Source organism: Xenopus tropicalis, chromosome 5, assembly GCF_000004195.4.
Source record: "Xenopus tropicalis strain Nigerian chromosome 5, UCB_Xtro_10.0, whole genome shotgun sequence".
NCBI lineage: Eukaryota > Metazoa > Chordata > Amphibia > Anura > Pipidae > Xenopus > Xenopus tropicalis.
The window spans coordinates 73,808,300-73,830,795 of record NC_030681.2 but is presented as its reverse complement, the minus strand read 5'-3'; the positions used below and the strand labels follow the sequence as shown (position 1 = coordinate 73,830,795).

Sequence of the window (22,496 nt, the reverse complement as noted above, 5' to 3'; positions counted from 1 at the left end):
AGTTGGAACACTGGAACTTAACAATGAGAAAAAATTTTTTTATCCAGCATCTCCATAAAACAAAATTAACACTAATTCAGTGCCAATTCCACATACAATACCTTATCACAAAACATACAACATGCAATTTCTACTACAACTTAAAAAAGGCAAAGGTCCAAATCCTTGTACATTACAGATATAAGTAAATGCACAACACCCTACTTTGCTTATTCTTTGATGTTGCCAGCTTTTACTTTTATTTTCTTGTATTTCGTCGCTCGTTTTATCTCTTCATAGACAAGAATATAAGTCGCCAGTATCTACTTTTTTTTTTTTTTTGAAAATCGCAACAAATAAATCTCACCGTGGGGCAATAGCCTAAAAATCAAGTTCCATCGACAAGTCGCTCGCTTTGTCTCTACATAGAGAAAAATATAAATCACGGGGGGTGGAGCTTACCCACAATCCAAGATGGATGCTTGAGAGCAGAGCTCCGTCAACCAGGGGCCCATAAATCTAAAATAACCCAGCAAACTCGCACCTAAAACAAAGACAAAGGCAGAGGAATAGTCTTGACTACATGAGGGGACCACGCAAAACTCAGCGGAAATCGCAGAGAGCAGTTACAGCTTTCTTTAATACAGCCTCAACGCAGTCAGACCACGCTACCTCAGACGCCATCTTTAGAACGCCAGAAGCGACCCAGACTGAAACGAGGGCTACGATGACCAACTCCTCTATAAACTCTCCACCGGCTACGGTGAACCAGATAAGAGACATGCTAAACGATATAAAATAAACAATCCAAGGGGATATAAAACAGCTCTCCTCTGACCTAAGTAAAGAAATCAGAGATCTCGGCGACCGCACGGCGCATCTAGAGGACAAAATGGGTGAGTTTGCTGAGGCACACAACGATCTTGCAGATTCGCACACAAAAAAAAAAACACAGTCTGAACTTGATAACTTAAGGGAGAAAATCACAGACCTAGAAGACAGATCCCGCAGAAATAATCTGCGTTTCAGGGGAATACCTGAATCGGTCTCTCCTAAAGACCTAGAAAGCTACACTATTGAGCTTCTTAAAGCCACATTACCAGATCTCCACCAACTAGAACTCACAATAGACCGTATACATAGGGTCCCAAAGCCTAAAACTGCCCCAGACAACGCACCACGAGATGTCTTAGCCAGATTTGTATTTTTCAAAACCAAAGAAAGATTACTCTCTTCTACAAGAAAGAAAGAGAACTGGCCAGAGCAATATCAAACACTGGAACTATACACTGACCTCTCTCCTACCACATTGCTCAAACAGAAAACGTTTGTAGAGATCACCAAACTACTCAGACACCACAACATCCCATACAGATGGGGCTACCCAGTAAAGCTTATAGTGCAACGAAATGGGACACCAACTATCATATCCACAGTTCAAGAGGCCAAAAAACTATTGACAAGATGGGACATCCCTCCTACAAGGGAAGGAAACACACAACCAGAACCGAAAAGCCTGTGACTCCCCCACCGAAGCTGCAAAAGGAATGGCATAAAATATAAAACACTGCAAGAGATATATATGTATATATATCGGCGCATCTAGAGGACAAAATGGGTGAGTTTGCTGAGGCACACAACGATCTTGCAGATTCGCACACAAAAAAAAAAACACAGTCTGAACTTGATAACTTAAGGGAGAAAATCACAGACCTAGAAGACAGATCCCGCAGAAATAATCTGCGTTTCAGGGGAATACCTGAATCGGTCTCTCCTAAAGACCTAGAAAGCTACACTATTGAGCTTCTTAAAGCCACATTACCAGATCTCCACCAACTAGAACTCACAATAGACCGTATACATAGGGTCCCAAAGCCTAAAACTGCCCCAGACAACGCACCACGAGATGTCTTAGCCAGATTTGTATTTTTCAAAACCAAAGAAAGATTACTCTCTTCTACAAGAAAGAAAGAGAACTGGCCAGAGCAATATCAAACACTGGAACTATACACTGACCTCTCTCCTACCACATTGCTCAAACAGAAAACGTTTGTAGAGATCACCAAACTACTCAGACACCACAACATCCCATACAGATGGGGCTACCCAGTAAAGCTTATAGTGCAACGAAATGGGACACCAACTATCATATCCACAGTTCAAGAGGCCAAAAAACTATTGACAAGATGGGACATCCCTCCTACAAGGGAAGGAAACACACAACCAGAACCGAAAAGCCTGTGACTCCCCCACCGAAGCTGCAAAAGGAATGGCATAAAATATAAAACACTGCAAGAGATATATATGTATGAGGTCAAAAACCTTGTCATTGACAATAACAGGCATAAAAGAGCAAAACCCTGGAGAAAATATCCTTACTAATCTCCTAAACCCCCCTGACTCCACAAGACCAACAAGGAGTCCCATACTCAATAAAATATGAGTAAAAAAAAAAATATATAAATCACCAGTACCTAAACCGATGATACTACTTCAAATTGCTTATCGCTCCGAGACCCTTTTTCGAGCGATTTTATAAAGAAGGCATTGTCATTCAAAACTGGAATCGCTGAAAGTAAAACCCATTGAGCGGGAAGTCGTTACGATTTCCCCACTGCACTGAATGAAATTTCTAATTGTGGGTGGGGAATATGACAGCTGGATTTGTGGGAAATAGAACCGCTCCGTTGTTGAAATCTCTAGTAATCGCTTGTTAGGAAAAAACGAGCGTCTGGAACGCGCTTTTTAAAAATCGCAGCGACTAAATCTCCCCTTGGGATAGGTTGCCTTCAGCAGGTCAGCGGATCATAGTAGCAGGGACATTAAGGGGTTAAAGTTAGAGGGATGGGACTAAGGTCATGAAACAAGGCCTGACCCTGGGAAATGGGGACTTGATGGTAACCTTAGATGGAACATCAGTTTTATGGAAATGAATGCAACCACATACAAAAAACACTTATACAATGTATGTACCCATGGAAATGTTTGTCTGGAAGAAGTATAGAGCCTGTGTCTGCCTTTGATTCCTGGCATGACATCAATTTTATAAAAGATGAAGGGTGGAAAAGATCTACTGTGGTCATGTAAACACTTCTGACTAGCAAGAATATAAATTACTTGCTGATGTCATGTTTCTGCTGTTGGAAAGAAATATATTCCTGAGCCCCAGAAGTATTACAAGCAGAATCACAAATGTCACAGGGACACTGTTGTCCCACTATATATCCTTTGTTAATGTTTCCAATTTATAATAGACAGTAAATTACTTAAATTGCTCTGTTTTCTGAAGATTACATAATTTAGACCACGATGATTTTGTTTTTCTCTTCCTTTCCTCAAACTTCTTATCCTAACTTCCATCCAGAATATACACAAATTTTTTTGGTGGCCATACACGTATTAAGATCTTTCCTGCAACAATCTTTTGTTTCCCCCACTGACGTCCAGGGCTGAATCTGCCGATTCAGCTCTTAACGTAGATTTTGCTTGGGCAAAATCTTTTAACCCGCCCGATCGATGAGACAACCGATATCCGCAGCCTTTGCGATATTGGTCGTCTTGACAGTCCACAATACATGCACCGAATATCGTACGAAACGAGGTGTTTACCTGGTTCATTTGCCATTATTCATGGAAGCAATCAAAAGCCTTTGTGTTTATCTTCTTAGCAATCAATACTGCTATCCTAGAACTGCCAAACTGCCAAAGATGCATTACAATATTATATAAATTAGGCTATGCGAAGGCACCAGTTTGTGCAAGGTGTGTGGTAACTTGAGCTAGTACATTATGAATGCAACCCTTTCTAAACTGTGCAGAGACACCAGGAAACATTTTTTCCAGTGAAGAAGCAGGGGCTGTGATGTGAAGTCTTACCGAATTGTTGAAAAGTTGTTCAGATTAGCTTATGCCAAAATGCTTATTTACTTAATCACACAGCAATAAAATAGTTCTCAAAGACATTTGTGAGCACCAAACACCTTTTCTTATGAAGCAGTGAGCAACATTTCAGTGTTATCTGCAGATAAATAAATGCAAACTGCTATGTTTAGAACCACTTATGTTCAAGTGGTCATATTATCTCTCCATTACCAGAAACACTCCTTATTTTAATGCTCCTATGTGAACAGCACTTGAAAAATGTATTTTAACTCTGAGATTATAATCAGAGTTGGATTCTGGCCTCTAAAACTCCTGCCTAGGGCCCAGTTAGTTCTTTGGGGGTACTAAACACACAGCCACTGAAGGAAAAGGTCCTTAGTGGTAGCAGGGATTGTGGCACAACAGATTTTTCCTCTTGCAGGCCATACATGTTAAGATATTTAAAAGATCTTTTAATTAACGTTGGACCAAACTTATCTTGAAATGATCTTTTAAAAGTAAGATTTGTCCTTTAATGAAAACAACCCTTCCAAGCCATACTGTCTAGTTCAGGGATCCCCAAACTTTCTTACTCGTGAGCCACAGTCAAATTTAAAAGTTCATGGAGATGCCAAATAAGGGATAGGTTTGGCTATTAGGTTACAGGAGGCTTTATTTGGTATTAAATCTTGTTTTTATTCAACCAAAACTTGAAACTTGAAATCAAAAATAGCTACCTGGTTTGGGGGCACTGATAGCAACATTCAAGGGTTTGCTGAGCAACATGTTGCTCATGAATCAATGGTTGGGGATCACTGGTAGTTGAAGCTAAGTGTCAAATCTGGAAAATGTTAAATCAAGAAAATGCATTATATATATCGGTGGGACCACAAAAAATAGTGTAGAATGAAGGAAAACTTAAAATTATATTAAATAAGATGGAGGTTTCACTATAGTTCAGTATTTGAAATCTGTGTAAGAATTTTACAGCAGTTTTACATAAATTACTAATATATTGAGAACATGCAGTCACAGCATGAGTGAATACTATGGCAATGCCTAAGCATCAGCATTGCATGTACCTATGTCCCACTATTCGCAGGCTAATGATTTGCAGCAATCTAGCTATAAAAATACTCAAGGCAACAAGGAACAGCCAATAAAGTCTTACTTACATTTTTTCATGGGAACCAAATTTTAGGTATGAGTCTGGCCACCCACAAAATGGTTTAAAATCAGTTAATTACCTTATGTTTAATATTACTGTCTATTGAAGAAATAATTTTTACTAGATTTAAGAGTATCATGGAGTTCCCAACCAATAGGTGAAGAATCCCTTCTCTAAAGTCCCTGCCTGAAATACCGAAATGCTATTTTACATCCACAATATATTACACAAAAGCTTATGCAGTCCACTAAGTCTGAAATTTCAATATATCTAAAGCAAATTGTTCCAATTATGTAAAATTATAACCTGGGCAGATCGAGTCTTTTCAATAATAAAACTCCTATATTTGTAAGAAATAAAAAGCCATACAGCTATGATTGCTAACAGCACCATATAATTTTCCATCTAAGTTTAACATTTCTGCAAAGTCACACAAATGAATTCAGCCTGGCAATAACCAGGTTAATGGATAGATAAAATGGGTTTACAAAAATGTGGAAGTTTCTTAAAGTGTGTTTTGGTAAAGATTTGCAATGTTTTCTGCATTTTAATAGAATACCCTTCTGGCTTTGTTTATGCTACATGACGGCACATTACAGTAGAGTGAATTGTGATCAGTATGCAGGTCGAGATAAACCAGCGCCGAGTTTTTACAATGACCATGACCTTGGCTGAGTGTAAAATCTTTTATCTCTCCCGAGTTTGTCTTTGCTTCATCTGTCACTCACAGCATGTCACAAAGCACTGCTAATCTCTCCCCTTTCCTGGAAGATTTTATTAGAAAAGTGGCAGATACCACACATATACTGCTACCTCTGCAACACAAGGAACTTTTAAAGAGGACGCATTACAGAACATATACCATAACAATACATTAAAGAGATACTGACACCAGAAATTAAACCTTTTTTACATCTATCATAACATTGTCTTTGCATACTATTTATAATTTTGCTATAAAAGTATTTACCCTGTGCTTTTACATTACCTAGCAGATGCCCCATGTGATTAAAAAATCTATACACAGTGCACAATAAATTAATTTTTCTCTTTAAATAATAGACTATAGATGATAGATAAAATAGATAGATAGGTTTTGGAATCTTTTCCAGAAACCTGTTATCAAGAAAGCTTCAAATTATGGGAAGGCCATCTCTGGATCCTACTGCGTTTAATTAATGTTTAAATAATTTTTTAGGAAACTTAAGGTATAGAGATGTAAATTACAGAAAGACTTATCTGGAAAACTCCAGGCCCTGAGCATTCTGGATATCAGGTCCCAAACCTTTATATATATAATCTGTATTATATTTCTCTCTCTCTCTCTTTGAGATGCTTGATGCTTCATTTGAGAACGATCTGAAGAATGACACTTCTCAGCTCACTCATGTTGAAAGCCTCAGACTAATAACAATGACTGGTTGTTCAGGTGAATACTCTAAGGTTGTGAATGAGCATGTGACAGTAATAGATAAGGGGTTTGCATCCACCCTTAAGCTGGTCATACAATGAGTGATCAGGCACTATAGCGAATTAGGTCAATTTGTCTACAACTCCAATGTTTATGAGGCATGTTTGACAGACTGTAATATAATCCCATTGCATTCCAGTTAATCATTCCAGACAGAATTCCAGTGTGCAGATGCCTTAAAGGGAAAATATACCACCTTTTTGACATGAGCTCATTCAGTTGGGCTTATGTAGACAAGGGGTTTGAACAGTGTCTGGGAAATGGTTTGTGCAAATCAGACAGATTGTCATGGATTCATTTTACTGTTGAGGCAATGTTTTTTTCTGAAGCACCAGTTTCCTTAATCTTGGAGGATGCTGGCTGTTCAGCAGCCTTAAGGCTGCCATGCACGGGCCTATTCTAGAAGCCAATATCTGTCCCTTAGACTGATTTGGCAGCTTGTGTATGGGCACTAACGACAGGCCTGCCCGACCGACATCTGGCCTGAAATCGGGCAGATATCGATTGGGCGGGTATAAAAATTAGTCAAACCGACGAATGCCTATATCCGTTGTTCTAATTTGATAATTTGGCCCCAGGGCCAAAAGACCGAATTAGCCCGATATCGCCCACCCATAGGTGGGGATATTGGGAGAAGATTCGCTCACTTGACGACCAAGCCAAGCGAGCGGATCTTGATCGGAGCATGTATGGCCACCTTTAAGAGACCCAACATAGAATCAAGGGTAGAGTCATGCTGACAGTTAAGGTCCTGCAACATCTAAGAACCAAAGATAATGGCCTTAGTGAAATGGTAAAAAGGAAAAAACCAAAGATTATAGTAATGCAACAATGCTTAACCTCAAACTGATCTACAGTAACCATTACCTTTACACAGAAACAAGCCAGGTGACTAAACAAAATCTAAATGAAAGTTCTTAAGAGTAATGAATATGCATAGCATGCAAACAGATATTCTGTCAGAATTTTTAAACCACACTAAAATGATTAAAATGCAGAATGAAAGCACAGATAACATGGAGTAGGAAAAATAACCTCTTCCAAAACTAAATTTAATATGTGGCAAACCTCTGCTTCTATTTTCAGGACAGTCATTTGTCTACAGATAAATCAATGTACAACCTGTAAATGGTTTCCGTGCAATGGTCTAAACTCTAAAAGATGGTCTAAACCTTTTTTCATGTTTCAGAAGTTATATTATATATGGCACCTACAGAGGATTAGCTAATATATAAAGCATGCAGATGTAGAGACATACAGTAATAAAAGTATTAATAGTACTTTTCATGTAAACAAAAATGCCACCATTGAACGTCAGTCTAATAGCTTGAAGTATGTGGAACAAAGAAACACTGGGTCCAGGGGTACAACTGTGCCACACAGTTTGGGGGGATGGGGGGTGGCATTATTATGAGTTTGAGACTTGCCCATCTGAAAAGGGCCATAAATAGAACTCTTAATAGCAGGGATAATGGTCAAGGTTTTTCTACAGCCGTTGGATATACATACAATAGAACTATGCCTCAGCATTCCTCAGTATGAAGCACAAATCAGCAAACTGTAAAGTTTGGTGGTGCTTTAACTAAAGATTTAGTAAATATAGCAACAAAAAAATAAAAACCTGAAGCTATAGTAAATACAGCACATTTTTAAAAACAGAAATAGGTTTCTTGCAAAGGTTTCTGGCACTTAATTTGGTATCAGTAAGAATATCAAAGATATAAATGCCAAGAATATATCATTGGAAAAGAAATGTAAACAACACTCTTCTGGCATTTTGACGGCTAAATGTAAAGAAGCAGGCCATGTACTTTTACCAGGAATATTTCCGAAGCAGAACAAAGAATCTCCTTTAAAGGACACATAAGCTCTATTCATGCCCTTTGTCCATGCTACAAATCAAGTAAGCCCCACAAAACTCAATTACATTTCCCATTATGCAGAAATGTCCTTGTATCTTCATTTGAAAACCATTTAGGACTCCCCCTATATGCGTGTGCCTGTCACAGTCTCACACTTCTGTGACTCAGGGAACAGATGTAGCTGCATCCACCAAGATACTTGAGAGTATTACAAAAGTTTTGCTTTATATATAATCTGTAAAAATAAATGGGAGTTGAAATTCAAAATAAGTTTTACATTGAACTTTAAACAACCTTGGTGCCAATCATGTGTGCCTCTTATAGTCTGGTCCTGTGCTGACCACATGCCCAGTGCTGTATTTGAATCCCATGCTGCTTTAGGCAACGGACCTCCAAACACCCCCTTTCCCTCACTGATTAGTGCATGCACAATACAGCCTGAGTCCCCACCTCTGCCATCAGATTTACCTGCATGTGTTCAAAAGCTGCCACCCTAGGCAGGGGCCCCTGGGTGCACAAATAAAAAAATATGACCCTGCATAGCCCCATGCATGCTGTAATCAAATGTAGCCTGCCTTTCATAGATCTGGACAGATATTGTTCCATTTTTTTTGAAGGACTGAGAGAATCTACGAAGAAAATCACACCAACAAATGAAGATAAGTTCCTTCCACACATCTATCAATGTCACTCTTTATCTGACCTTGCAAAGAAGCCATTCATCTTCCTAAGCTCTCATTCGTGACACAACACACACAATTAGGTGCAGACAGATGGATCTCAAAATATTTACAGTCTACCAATCCAACCTGGGAACTGATCAGTGAAACCAACTAGTACAAAGGGAGAGTGTATGGAAGCCATGGAATAATATATGCAAAATGCTTAGTGTGATTATTTGCTGACTGCATTTGTAATCTGTGTGTGAGGAAAGACTTTCCTAAAGAGAAAAACTAGTTATCAAACATCTCTCTCACACACATACACACACAAAAAAGTTCCAAACTTTATCAGATTTATAAAAGACAACACGCTTGCCCACTGTATAAGGATGTAGGCACAAAAGGGATGTTGAGGTTTTCTCATTAAACCAGAAAGTTAAACGTTTTCAGATATTGCAGAAAACCAATAACTACAGTAGAACAAAAAAAATAAAGCTAACTCTAGCTCCCATCTAAAATGAGTACAGATTGTATCCATATGCTGTCAACTTTCTTTACTGTAATAAGTGTGTTAGCTATACACGCAACTTGCACCACAACTATAGTAATTACTGATGCAATTACTTATATATCCATGTCTGACATCACAAAGTGGGCAGCGTAAGTATAGAAATTAAATGTGACAGTGGCATTTGAACGGGGCAGTTTATCAGAGGACTGGGGAAAAGGAGCAGTGGGAAGGATCCTTAACCTCATTTGCCCGATCTAGCCAGAAAGTAGGGTGCACCCGAACGCTCTAGATCTTGTGGGTATTGGGCCAGCACCAAACCACTGCTGTACAGCACATGAAATTAACTATGAAACGCTACTTAGGCACACAGCCCTCTAGAATAGAATGCAATTGCCAAGTTTCTACCTAGGGGTCGGTCGGTGCTCCATTTAGGACAGAAATCTTACTTATCTTTCCCAGGAGTGCATACTCTGCACATGTGCAGTAGAGTAACACAAGTGTTTAGTGTGCACTAAAGAGTGTGTGAGTGGTGCTGTGTTTTTTTTTTCTAAAAGAAGCACAGGTCATGAAAAAAAAAATGAGTGATTGCATCTACTAGGTGGTGCCTAACATACTGACAGCCCTCAGTGATGGAGGCTTTCCTTGTCCTGTAGGGTTTATGACTAACAACAATTTGTCAAATTCCAGCAGCCACCAAGTTTCCTAAAATATTTTTTTAGTTCAAGATACTGGGGGTCACTACATGTAAAACACATAACAAGTTGCAATGCAGCTTAATCATGGCAAAATGTGGAAGATTCCATTTTCCTGCAATTTAACCAGATTGCTGCATGTAAAACACTTCACATGTGGAGATCCCCCCCAGTCTCCTATTTTTAGGCACTGTCACTAATGGGAGAGGTGAAAGAGTGACAATAAATTATGTGAATGCAGCTGTGCAACTGCATGCAGTGCTGCTTTATTAATGCAAACAAATTATACAAAGCACAAATCAGTCACAGTTAGATCATGCAAGTTACAACGCAGTGTATCTCAGGATATTAGCTGTACCAAAAAGCAAGAAGGGCATTCTTAAAGGAACATGGATCATCAAACCATTCCTGTTATTGGGGGGGGGGGAAAATGAAATCCATTGATACTCCATTCCTTGTTACTAACTATACCCAGTTTCTTGGGACAGACCCATAACGACAACTGCATGGTAATGTTTTCCAAGAGATTATATTTAATGACATACACTTCTGCCTACTATATACCTCCAACACTGTCCATGTCTCTGAAATTCTAAAGGACTAATGGTCCCAAGTGTGCCTGAAACTGCAGTCTACTCATTTTCTGTTTAATGTACTAGCATTAATGAATTTTCCTTTTTAGGGAAGGTATGAAAAGGCAGCTTTGAGCTGACATTACATTAGGACTAGGATTCTCTGTCACTTCTGCACAAATCTATTCTACTAAACATGCAGACTTTCAAGTGAAAATGTAATGATATTGTAACACAGCATAAAAGGTTAATTTTCATCATATTTAATTATCCAATTGCTTAACTTATACTGTCTTATTTTCAATGACCTTATAAATGTATTACTTATATATTGAAATTTTTTTGTATGCCTTAGAAACTCATTTTCTGTTACTCTTCTTATAAATTGTATCATGGTCCTTTCTAGCTAGCAGATAAAGAGTACAGAGTTTGTCAGGAGTCTTGAGGAATAATTCCTCTGATATTCATCCTTTATGTGCCATAAAGCAAGATAGGGCTGTTGTTAGAACTAAAAAGGCAGAATAAACACCACTTTATAACAGGGTACACTACAACTACAAAAGGACACATAAAAAAACTGTGTACATGATTATACTCAAGAACATTTTTTGAAAGCTTAAATAGTTCCTAAGCAAAGTTTCTATAGATGTCAGTGGGAACTGTCTCAATTAAGTTTATTTAATTTATTTTTTTCCCAGTTGAGATTTCCAGCCTTATTCAAATTGACTATTATTATTTTTCAAAATGGCATACCCCTCAATAGAGCAGTTACCACCACCTACTAAGATTTCTTTAATGTAATAACACCTGACAGATCACTCAGAATTATGGTTAATTAGTTCATCTCTATATCCTAAGCCAGGGGTCATTAGACACTTTCAAATGTAAAAAGATTTGGGGAGGAAAACAAGCATAAAAATATGCACCTGGGGTACTAAATAAGGACTATGATTGGTCATTTGAGATCCCATATGTGGACTAGTAGCCTACAGGAGAGTCTGTTTGGCAGTACACCTGGTTTTATGCAACTAAACCAAGGCAGAAATTTAAAAATAAGCACCTTCTCTGGGGCAACTGGGAGCAATATCTATGGGGCTGGTAAACAACATTTTGCTCCCAAACCAGTGGTTTGGGACCACTCCTAAGGGCTCTGGCACACGGGGAGATTAGTCGCCCGCGGCAAAACTCCATGTTCGCGGGCGACCAATCTCTCCGAGTTGCCTTCCCCCTGCATCCCACCGGCGAACATGTAAGTCACCCGCGAACAGGGAGTTTTGCCGCGGGCGACTAATCTCCCCGTGTGCCAGAGCCCTAAACCTTTACATGGCTTGTTAATAATGCTTGCCATTAAGAAATACTTTGCATTTTAACTGCCACAATAAAGCTTTTTCACACAAGTGTGACAATACATTTTTCTGCAAAGTCCATTGTTAATAAGAAGAAACAAGTACACAACCACTTGTAGCAGAACAGAAAGAGAAGTCGGTAAAACAAATGCAAGATTTCACATACACAAAAAATATAATCTATAATTATATTAGTGGTCCCAAATGAACATGTTTTATCTTAAGCTAGTATTTTCTTACAGCTTTTATCCAAAAACTTTAGTGCAGATAATTAGGTAAACAACAGTTGATTTGCATTTTTAGAACTATGTCAATCAAATAGCCCATTCGTTTATGGGAAGAACTGCAACAGAGAACTTGCAGGCACATAACAATTATTATGTTTTATCAGTTCATCTCACTCTAAGGGAACTTTTGATTAATTCTAAGGAAGGAAACCACAGCCAATCTTAACAACAAACTGCAAAATTCTTTCCAAATATCAGGAGTCCTGCCTCTCACTGCGATTCTGCTTCCAACCACCCCTCACTCTCTCATTTCCACACCTCCTCAATTGTTGTAATAAACTGAGCGACAGCCCCCAGCCCTGCCACTGAGCTCAAGGCAAGCTGCCGAACACTTCCCACTGCAAAACTACTTACTAACAACAAAATTTCAATAAGGTAAGGGCATCTGCACTGTGAAACTAAATAATATTGCTTTTTAACATGCTTTGCATGTTGGCTTGCAGATCAAAGCAGCTTTATCCTGATACATACATTTCAGTCTGCAACTAAAATTGTCATCTAATTTACATGTAAGTGATATGAGTAGGTTTTAATTTTCAGTCTGCAATTCATTTATTTGGAATTCCTATTTTCAGCTAATAAAAGAAAAAGAAAGGTATTACAACCAGTTGTATAAGCTTGGGATTATTTGCAAAGATATGCAGCATCCATATTATATTTAGCTGACTGTCTCACAGACAATTATGTCCCTTGTGGGCTGTAAAAATATTGCTCTTTTAACAGACAGCTGCCAGCATTCTAGGGGGTTCTGGGAAATATAGCTTTTAACAGCTGGATGGGCTCTTTGACGTCTGTAGAACAGTATATAATGTAAATTATATTTATTGTAAGAAAATACTTTAATGTATGTCAATAGAATAATGGAATACATTTGTCAAACTCATCAGTTCCCCATGTCTTGGAACTTCAGATGTATTATTTTTAGGGCTGCTGAATGCAAATAAACACTGGAAATAGTCATGTATTTCTAATGCTGGGAAGCATGTTTGTGATAGCATGGGGAGGTCAAAATGTTAATGAGAAAGGTTCTCATAGGCATTTAGCCTGGAAACCAAGCCAAAAACTATGGAAGGAAATGTAATTGAGGCATTACAGCACAAAGAAAAAAAAAGTAGGGGGAAATATTTTAGTAGAGTGTTGGAAACTGGAAAGTAAGTCTGAGCACCATAGCCTATATTTCCTATATAGTATCACAAGGGCAAAAAGTGGCCCACATAGCAACTTTTTGAATGCTCTATGGCTCACTGTAATTGCTTACTCTGTTTAGATCTGCAGACGAGCAATTTTAAAGAGATAGAGTCTTGAGACTTTGCACCCTGTATATAAATGAGCAAAGCTTTAGCTAGTTGTTTTCTTTAAGCTCTGTATATACAGGCATTTGTCTTGCTGTTGGTGATGCACTTCCCAGTGTACACATTTACCACAGATGAACACTGTCCAGAGGGAGTGCATCTTCAGATCAGCATGACATGTTTCAGCTCAGTTCACCAGCAGGCAACACAGAATATAGAACATCAAAATGGCTCATTATGCAAAATATAAATACCACTATAAATAGTCACTGTTGGTGGTGCAACATGTTCCCTGGATACCTGGCCAGCCATTTACCATTTAAATAAAAGATCAGGACTCAAACAGTCCAATTTTAATTTACCCAACACCAATAGTGACCAAGGGGGTATGACCTTCCTTCTTCAGGGTATGTGATACATATATAGATTGAAACAAATATTGTGGAAATACACAATAATTTATAAGTGTAATAATTTCTTCTATTTTTAGATGGATATTCAGCTATATATTAGCTGTATTTTACCTGCATGTACAACACTAATTATAATGTTGCAGTCTTTTCATGAAACTTTCATGTCAAAGGGAGGAGCTGATTTTGGGTGCTTTTCAACCAGATAAAAAGGGTAAAATAAAAATCACACTGTGTGCCATCAAACTAGATATCCTTCAAATGCAAATAAAACAAATGTGGTTAAAATCCAATGCAGCAATCTGCATCCAAATGTTGCTTTTACATAAGAAGTAAGGCCAAGTTTGGGCAATCTACAAACCTCCAGAATTTGACTTAATGGCTAGCCCAAGATCATGAAATACTTTACTTTAGAGGGGAGTGTTGTTTGTGACATTCCTGGCCAAGCAGTAGTTAATACCTAATAACATAATCCTTTTGTTTACCAGGAATAATTTCAAGAGCCAGGCGGAGTAAGGGACTATTGGCCATGGCTCAGGGAGTACAAGCTATCCCACATAACAAACAGCACAAATAGTTTCATAATTTCTCCACTGGTGACCTTTTCCAAATCCAATATGATCTTTAGCCTACCCAAGGGCTTTAGTAAACTATGAAGGGGCATTCTTGCATCAGCCTTATTTTATTTCTTTGTAACGATTTCAAGTTTAAAAAAAAAAAAAAAAAAATAGTGGAAAAGAAACATTTTAATAAGTGGGTTAACCCACCTCCTATATAAAGCATGATAAAATTGTTTTGAAAGACAAATGTAAAAGTTTATTACAATAATAAAAAGAATACACCCTTATTACACTTTGCTGTCACTGTAAGCTTCATGAATGAACTTACTTGTGTTTGTTCACTTGAATTTATTTAACCATGACCTTTTACAAACGTATCTTATGTGAAGAGCCGAATGGGAAAAAAAATTATACTTTTGCTGGCCAAAAAAATCAAGACAAATGCTGGAATGCCTCCTAGGCTTTACTAAGCAATAGCTTTAATAATGAATCATCTCTCAGACAAGGATCTTACACAAAAATGGAAACAAGTATCTTTTTCTAAAAACAGTATATAACTTATAACCTTAACTCATCAGTACAATGCCTCTACACTACAATGAATTTGAAATTCAGTAGATATTTACTTTTGGTAATCTGCACATCAAACGGTCTGTCCAGCTGGAGGCCCATGGGCTAGATGCAGTCCTCTAAGTTATTTTTTGCTTCATGGACATATCTGAATGAGCCTGTGATATAAATGGGCTACACATATGCATTTAGAATTGTGTGTAGTTTGATTTTTGTGTTAAAATATTTCAGAGGATGCAAATAACTCATAGTATACAACTCTTTCCTGATATAACATGAATTAAGACTTTTTTTTTTTTTTTGTTAGCTGATCCTTTAGCTAGCAGCATATCATGTGTACATGCCATGCACCCCCAATACTCTCTGGCAGAAAGTTTCCAGTCTAGTGTCCTCCTACAAGTTTCAAGCTTCAAATTATATATCTCTAGAAAGCTCAGTAACTTGTGTAGTTGGTACACAGCGTGGCCTTGTGTGTTCTGGCCTTTATTATAATAAAGGTACAGGCTGTAGGTACATGGAGTAGCTCTTGGTACTGTTACTTGTTCTTCTAGTGCATGAACATACAGGACACACAAGTAGCATACAAGGGACCACAGACACTGGGGCTGCTTGCTAGAATTATGAAGAATTTTTATCTTTATTTTTGTCCCACTTTAGTTTCACTGAACAGTCAACCACATAAGGACCGTTTATTACTATGGTGTCAAGCAGCCTGCTAATATATAGTGCAGACCACTGCATACCTATAAACACAGCAGTATATACCTCTGGTTTGTATCTCTCCATAAGATTAGCGTTGAAATCCCAGTCAAAACTGGAATGCTCAACAGCCCAGACCGACTGAGTTTTCTTAACCTAATATGGAATGTAAAATCAAGCAGCAGTATCTCACAAAAAGACTAATTTAAAACCAAATATTCACCTTAAGGCTAAAAAAATGTAGAGAAATAAAAACAGAAAACAAAAATAACAGCGGAGAAGCAGATGTGTCTGTTAATAAATAACTATAACAATAATCACATGTATATATTATTGCATTCACTTGACATAAATGGCAACTAATCAGCAGTTAGAGATGACAGATTTTCTGCTGTTTGATTAATGAAAGCAATGATGATAGGTAACTGGTTTAAGAGAGCATTCCTGTGTTTACAGGAATAATGTTGTGTGTTTTACAGATTGATTACATTTCTTCTATATAGAATGTAGCACTGTAATATAAGTTCTGACCATGAGAAAGAGATCACTGGGAGGTACTTTGACCCTATAAGAAATGTGTGTTTTTATGATCCTTGGGGACTTACTTTCTCTCTTGTGCTAACATTTATATATTTTACAATATGCAAAGCTAGTCTGAGAAGTAACAAGTTATCTGTAAACTAAAATAACATATTTTTATGGTGCACGCATCAGCCGTAGTGTGGAGTCTGCATGGAGCAGTGATGCTTAGTAACTTGCATGATTTACTTGCACTTTAAGGTCCCTAACTCTCCACTCTACTACTTACCCAGCTTCAAGTGAGGGAGAAGATTCAGGCCCTTTCTTTTCAACGAACACGGACACAACTTTCTCTCTGTCTGCACTGCACTATAATCTGTCACCTGCACCTCTCTGCCCTCTCGTGTAGCCATGGAGAAGGTCCAGCACATAACCCGCTCGGCTATGAGGAGAGCCTCAAACATTGAGGTCAACCCACAGACCCGGCAAAACCTGCAGGAGCTTTTTGTCAATTTCTCTCTGATTCTTATTTGCCTGTTGCTCATCTGTATAATTGTCATGCTTCTCTGAGGCTTCCTACTGCGTACAAGAAAGACAGACTATACATATGCCTACTGAAAGGAATTGGCACTCACCTCTGTAAAGATGTGGCACTATTTATAAGCTTGCACAATGGTTAGTCTCCCAATTGTGTATACAGTGTACTATTTTATTGTATGTATTGTATGTAAGTTCCATTTCTAACTATTAATTGCATACAGTGGGATGTTTATAAATGGCTGTCCTTGTATTAGATGGCTATATTTATAGAGGTAGCATACAACAGTTCTTGCCATTATCTGTCATCCTGGAAACCTGCATAGTCTTGGTTACTGTTAGTTGTATGTTGTCTTCTTACTGTGTTCATTATGATGGTGTGTGAACATTAAATATAAGCATGATCACAGCCCCTGAATTTTAATTTGCTAATCACTAAGTTGCAACATTTCCAAGAATATTACATTTGACCTAGACTATATTTTAGGCATTGTATTGCTGATATTTTAACAAAACACATGCAACATACACAGGCCACATCTAAATGCAAGCTGTTAGTTTTATTGTACACACAACAAAATGTAGTGGTTCAGTACCTTTGGCCTTAGTGTTAGTAGAAGTGTCATCAATAAATTTGTCCTAAGTAAACTCAACAAAAAAATTCTCTTTTCAGAACACAAGACATTTATCTGGTGTGATTTTTCCCCATAACAATAATACAAACTTATGTAAACAGCAGTAAAGATTATTCATTGTCTGACAAACAAACAAGAATAAGCAGACAATTTATGAAGACACTGCCCCTATGGAGACACCTGCTTTAGACACACACCTGTGTTTCATTCCACAATTTATCTCAACTGCTTTATACTAACAAAATAAAAATGAGAAAATCTTTGCAATCTTTTCAAAGAAATAGGGTTTCGGTTTTTTTTTCTAAACAATTTGCAAAAAAAAGACAGGAGAGTATGCATCTAAATGCAATGTTACACAGTCATCTATATTAAACTAAGTACACAAAAATATTAAAAAGCCCTGTAATTATAAAGTGGAATTTGTAATCTGGTCCATTCTAGCATTCATGTAAATAGGCCAATAAGAGTATTGAGTCAGCACTAAACTATGTAAATCATCTTAAACTGGCACAGCTGTTCTACCAAATCCTAAGCATCTAGTGCAGACAAAGGTCTGTAACCGCAACAAGTGCACCATCCTGATGTCACTACAAAACTTCTATGTGCATTACAATGGTATTCGCTACATGTTGGCCATAGTTGGATCCATTGTAAACAGCACTGGAACCAGTTTTTAAGTCCCCCAGCAGTAGTTTAAGAATTTCTGGACTAGTGAAAAGTTTGAAAACCACAAATGGTGGGTAAGGATATATATAGCCGGGCTTCCAACCTAGTTTTACATAAAATAATAAAAATGACAATATTTTCTCATCTGGTGTTTGGGAATATTGGTCAAGGTACTATCAGGAGTTCCTATAAAGTAGAGGCAACAGAGCAAAGGAAAGTGCAGAGGTGGTCAGCCTGTGTTTACACAGAGGCAAACAACTGATACAAAAACTGCCAATAGTTACCTTATAGGTTATATTTTTCTTTATTCAGTTTTCTTAGCTTCCCATTTTATTTCTTAGCTGAATAAGGACAGTTGTGGAGAAGTTACTGCTCCATTGTATACTTCCCAGGCTGCAAATACAAACAGCAAGCATAGTGCACCCCCCTATTAACATGCCAGCATAATTTATATTGATTTCCTTCTCGTCTTTAAGCACTTTTCCAGTGCTGAATTGCAATTCAGAGGGAAAAAAACATGAATTTAGAAAGGGAGCTAAAAAAAAAAAAACTATGAGCCTACAGCCTGTATGTAGGAGTATGTATGTTATCCCATTGCTTTAACAATAGTGTGTGTGAATGCAACAGAAAAATTAGACCATAAGCTCCAATGCCTGATGCGAATATGTTGGTGCTATATGAATAAGGAAGCAATTTTTAGTTTGCCTGAAAAGATGGAATTTATTTTTATACCTTATGAAAGAAATGACCCTACTCAAGAAAGATATTAGAGGTTACATTGACCTTGTACATCTCTAACTGTGTCTCTCCTTGGAGTACTCTATTATCCTTATTACACACAGTAGGGGACATTTATCCTTTCAATATAAATAGCACAGGACTGCAGAACACTTTACAGCTCATGCAGTAATAATAATAGTACTGTATAATATCAGTCAGAATCAAACAGCCTCAACCTGCCTTGAGCTTATTAGAGTTTTTGTCAGTTGTATAAAGCTTATACGGGTTTGGAAAACGAAGGTTAATAACTGGGGATTATTTATCACCGCATATTTGTGGCTAGGCAGTAACCTATGGCAACCAAATTAAATGTTTGATTTCAGTGTTCAATCTGCATCAGTCTTAAGAACAAATCACTGATTGGTCATTATATGTAACTGTTCAGTGTTGGTAAATGGCCCCCAGTAATAAGGGCAGGGACAAACTTTGCACTTAAAGGAACAGTAACACCAAAAAATGAAAGTGTATAAAAGTAACTAAAATATAATGTGCTGCTGCCCTGCACTGGTAAAAGTTGTGTGTTTACTTCAGAAAGTCTACTATAATTTATATAAATAAGCTGCTATGTAGCCATGGAGGCAGCCATTCAAAGGAGAAAAGGCACAGGCACATAGCAGATAACAGATAAAACACTATTGTATTCTACAGAACTTATCTGTTATCTGCTATGTAACCTGTGCCTTTTCTCCTTTTTTCCAGCTTGAATGGCTGCCCCCGTGGCTACACAGCAGCTTATTATATAAATTATAGTAGTGTTACTGTAGCAAACACACCAGTTTTACCAGTGCAGGGCAACAGTGCATTATATTTTTATTACTTTAAAGCTCTTTCATTTTTTGGTGTTACTGTTCCTTTAAATTATATGAAGCCTTATATATTGTATGGAACCCTAACAGATCCAAAATCAAAACGTTTTTCTAAATTACACTGGGATTGAACCCTGTCGGTTTAAATGCTCTGTCAAATAAAACCTTTTTTGGAAAACCTTTAATATGAACTTTAAATTCCCTCTGGGTAAACCCCAACTCTCCTCTCAGTTAAACCTATGCACCACTATCTGTAACAGTTCTGGGTAAAATGTATACCCAAACTTGGGCCCTAAAACCTGGATTGTAAACCCTAAACACGAACTGTAAAACCACTCCAAGCAGGTCTACTGCCATATGGGCTATTTTTGTAAATACAGCAAAGACAGTGTATGATCTAAAGAAAGTGATCTCTCTCCATCTAACAAATTATAGACATAAATCAAAGTATGGCCATTAAGATTAGGCAGGATTCCGCTGTCATAACGATTAAGAAAATGTGCCAGTTTAAAAGTTCACTGCATAAAAATATTGTTTTACTGCCATGGTAACTGATAGACAAAGCCTGGAAGGCAGTAAAAAATTCCCTTTTTTGAACTTCACTGGCAGACATTCTTGTCACGCCAAGTAATGGTGGGCCCCTGGTTTATCTATTTCAAACAGGCATTTTTAATGCCTTGCTCCTTTCCCAGCACAAAAGAGAAAGTACAACTATTTTTGTTAATACATGGGGTTATGTTAAACAGAGACTAACACATTAGTCAGACCAGGAATGTTCTGAACAGGTGTGTCTTCTCATGCGGTACACACTCATTTTTCACTTTTTTTTTTATAAGATCGCACTAGAAAAACTATTAAGAGAAAAAAATGTACTTCAAATTAAATATAAGGCAGACCTGTACATATACAGAAATAGCTTCAATAACCACTGTAAGTACATAAGGATTACTGCTTTTATCACAGGAAGAATGACGGAAACTTTAGATCTTAAAAACATTTCCATTATTAAGAGGAAAAGTGTGTTTTTCTGATCATAAATATCAGTAGCTTGCGTAACTATAAGTATGTATGTACGGTCCTGTCCAGATGGACATGCTCAGTAGATTTTGCTTCTAAATTCAGATTTTCACTCTACTGTGCATATGCACCTAGGCCCTGGGCAGCATAGAAGATCATTAAAGAAGAAGATTACAATGTGGAGCTCCTAGCTTAGTCCACTGGGCCTGTACAGTTTTTTAGTGAAGAGGATTAAAATAAATGGAGGGTACCTAAAATTTCCATTGAAATATTTCACATAAAACTTCCCACATGTAAAACAATGATTTATAAATAAAGAGTATTCATAAAATGTACGTTGTTAATAGTATGTGCCATTGTATAATCTCAAAATGCCATTTTAATCAAGTCTATCCCCCTAGCACTGTGCTTATTTACAAATCAAATGCACACATACATGCAAGGTTACATTAGACCAGTAATCCCCCCTCTTTGATGTTGCTCCCAGTAGACTCAATGTAGGTGCCCATTTTTTAATTTCTGGCTTGGAGAAGCAGAGACAGTTTTACTTCAAGCAGAGTTTCCTGCAGACCAGCAGTCCACATGGAGATATCAAAATAGCCAATTACTGCATACTTGTACGGCTCATCAACACTTTTTACATCTAAGTGTGGCTCACAAATAAAAAAAAAAATAAAAAAAAAACAAGGGGTTGGGGATCCCCACACTAGACAATAATTGGACAGAATGTGTGTTTTTTTTTTCTCTCTAATACATCTTTCTTTTACAGTAAGAACCTACGTATTTCTCCAGGAGCTCCAAGAAGGGGCAAAAATCACATGGTGGCTCAAGGTAAAAGATGTAAAAGGGCAATATTTTCTTTTATTATATGGCAGTTTGGTAAGATAATTGAGGTAACGGGATAGGCTATAAATTGTTAGTTGTTTTCTTTATTTTTTTTTTCAGACCATATAGTTTCCTTTAACGTATCATATTTCTTCCATAGGGTGAAAAACAGAAGAAAAGCCAAAGCAGAACTACACTACGAGTAGGCCAAAGTATCACATCAGACATGGATCTTGCCAATAACAGAGGCCTCAACCTGATGCTAAATTTCCTGCTAATTGTGATGGTGCTACTGCTAATGTTCATCATAGTAAAGCTCCTGTGAGATCCTTCCTTCATATCATTCTGGGTAAAAGCAACAACTCCAGAGATAATAATGACAATTGGAAAGAACTGCAATTCCTTTATCCCTCATGGGACATAAATACTACATTTTCCATTCTGAAAACAACTTGCTTTTTTCACACACTAACTTAAGAGAGATGTACATAATTTTAAGTGATTTTAAAGAGGAAAATGGGTGCCACAAAGCAATTAGTTACCTTTAACACATTTGCTGGACTGCTTGGAGCACTGTATATTTAAAATTATTTTATAATCAAGTTTTATACTTGTGTGTGTGTGTGTGTGTGTATATATATATATATATAAAATATACTGACAGGCACTCTCGACAAACAAAGATCAAAGATGCCTGGGTGCAGTACAAAAACGGAGTAAAGTAACAGAAAGTAACTGGCACCACACTCACAGGATTTATGAAAATACA

The 22,496-nt window shown here is 37.5% G+C and overlaps 2 protein-coding genes across 6 annotated transcripts in view; one reads left to right on the top strand and one right to left on the bottom strand.

The window, feature by feature from the left end:
- Nucleotides 1–22,496, bottom strand: part of cep85l (centrosomal protein 85kDa-like) — a 135,865-nt gene that overhangs the window by 40,594 nt on the left and 72,775 nt on the right. The gene's annotated exons all lie outside the window — the stretch shown is intronic.
- The window catches only part of pln (phospholamban), a 10,846-nt gene continuing 1,029 nt past the window's right edge, over nucleotides 12,680–22,496 (top strand). Inside the window, exons 1-4 of one of the 3 annotated variants that reach the window (XM_012963573.3) lie at nucleotides 12,680–12,786; nucleotides 16,755–17,136; nucleotides 21,672–21,733; nucleotides 21,888–22,496. The exon at nucleotides 21,888–22,496 is cut by the window's right edge and continues 1,029 nt beyond it. In XM_012963573.3, coding sequence (XP_012819027.1) covers nucleotides 16,873–17,031 — 159 coding nt within the window. In that variant the 5' untranslated portion in view covers nucleotides 12,680–12,786; nucleotides 16,755–16,872 and the 3' untranslated portion in view covers nucleotides 17,032–17,136; nucleotides 21,672–21,733; nucleotides 21,888–22,496. Of the gene's footprint in view, nucleotides 12,787–16,722; nucleotides 17,137–21,671; nucleotides 21,734–21,887 lie in introns of all 3 variants that reach the window. The other 2 variants (XM_004914568.4, XR_001170836.3) reach the window with 2 other exon arrangements.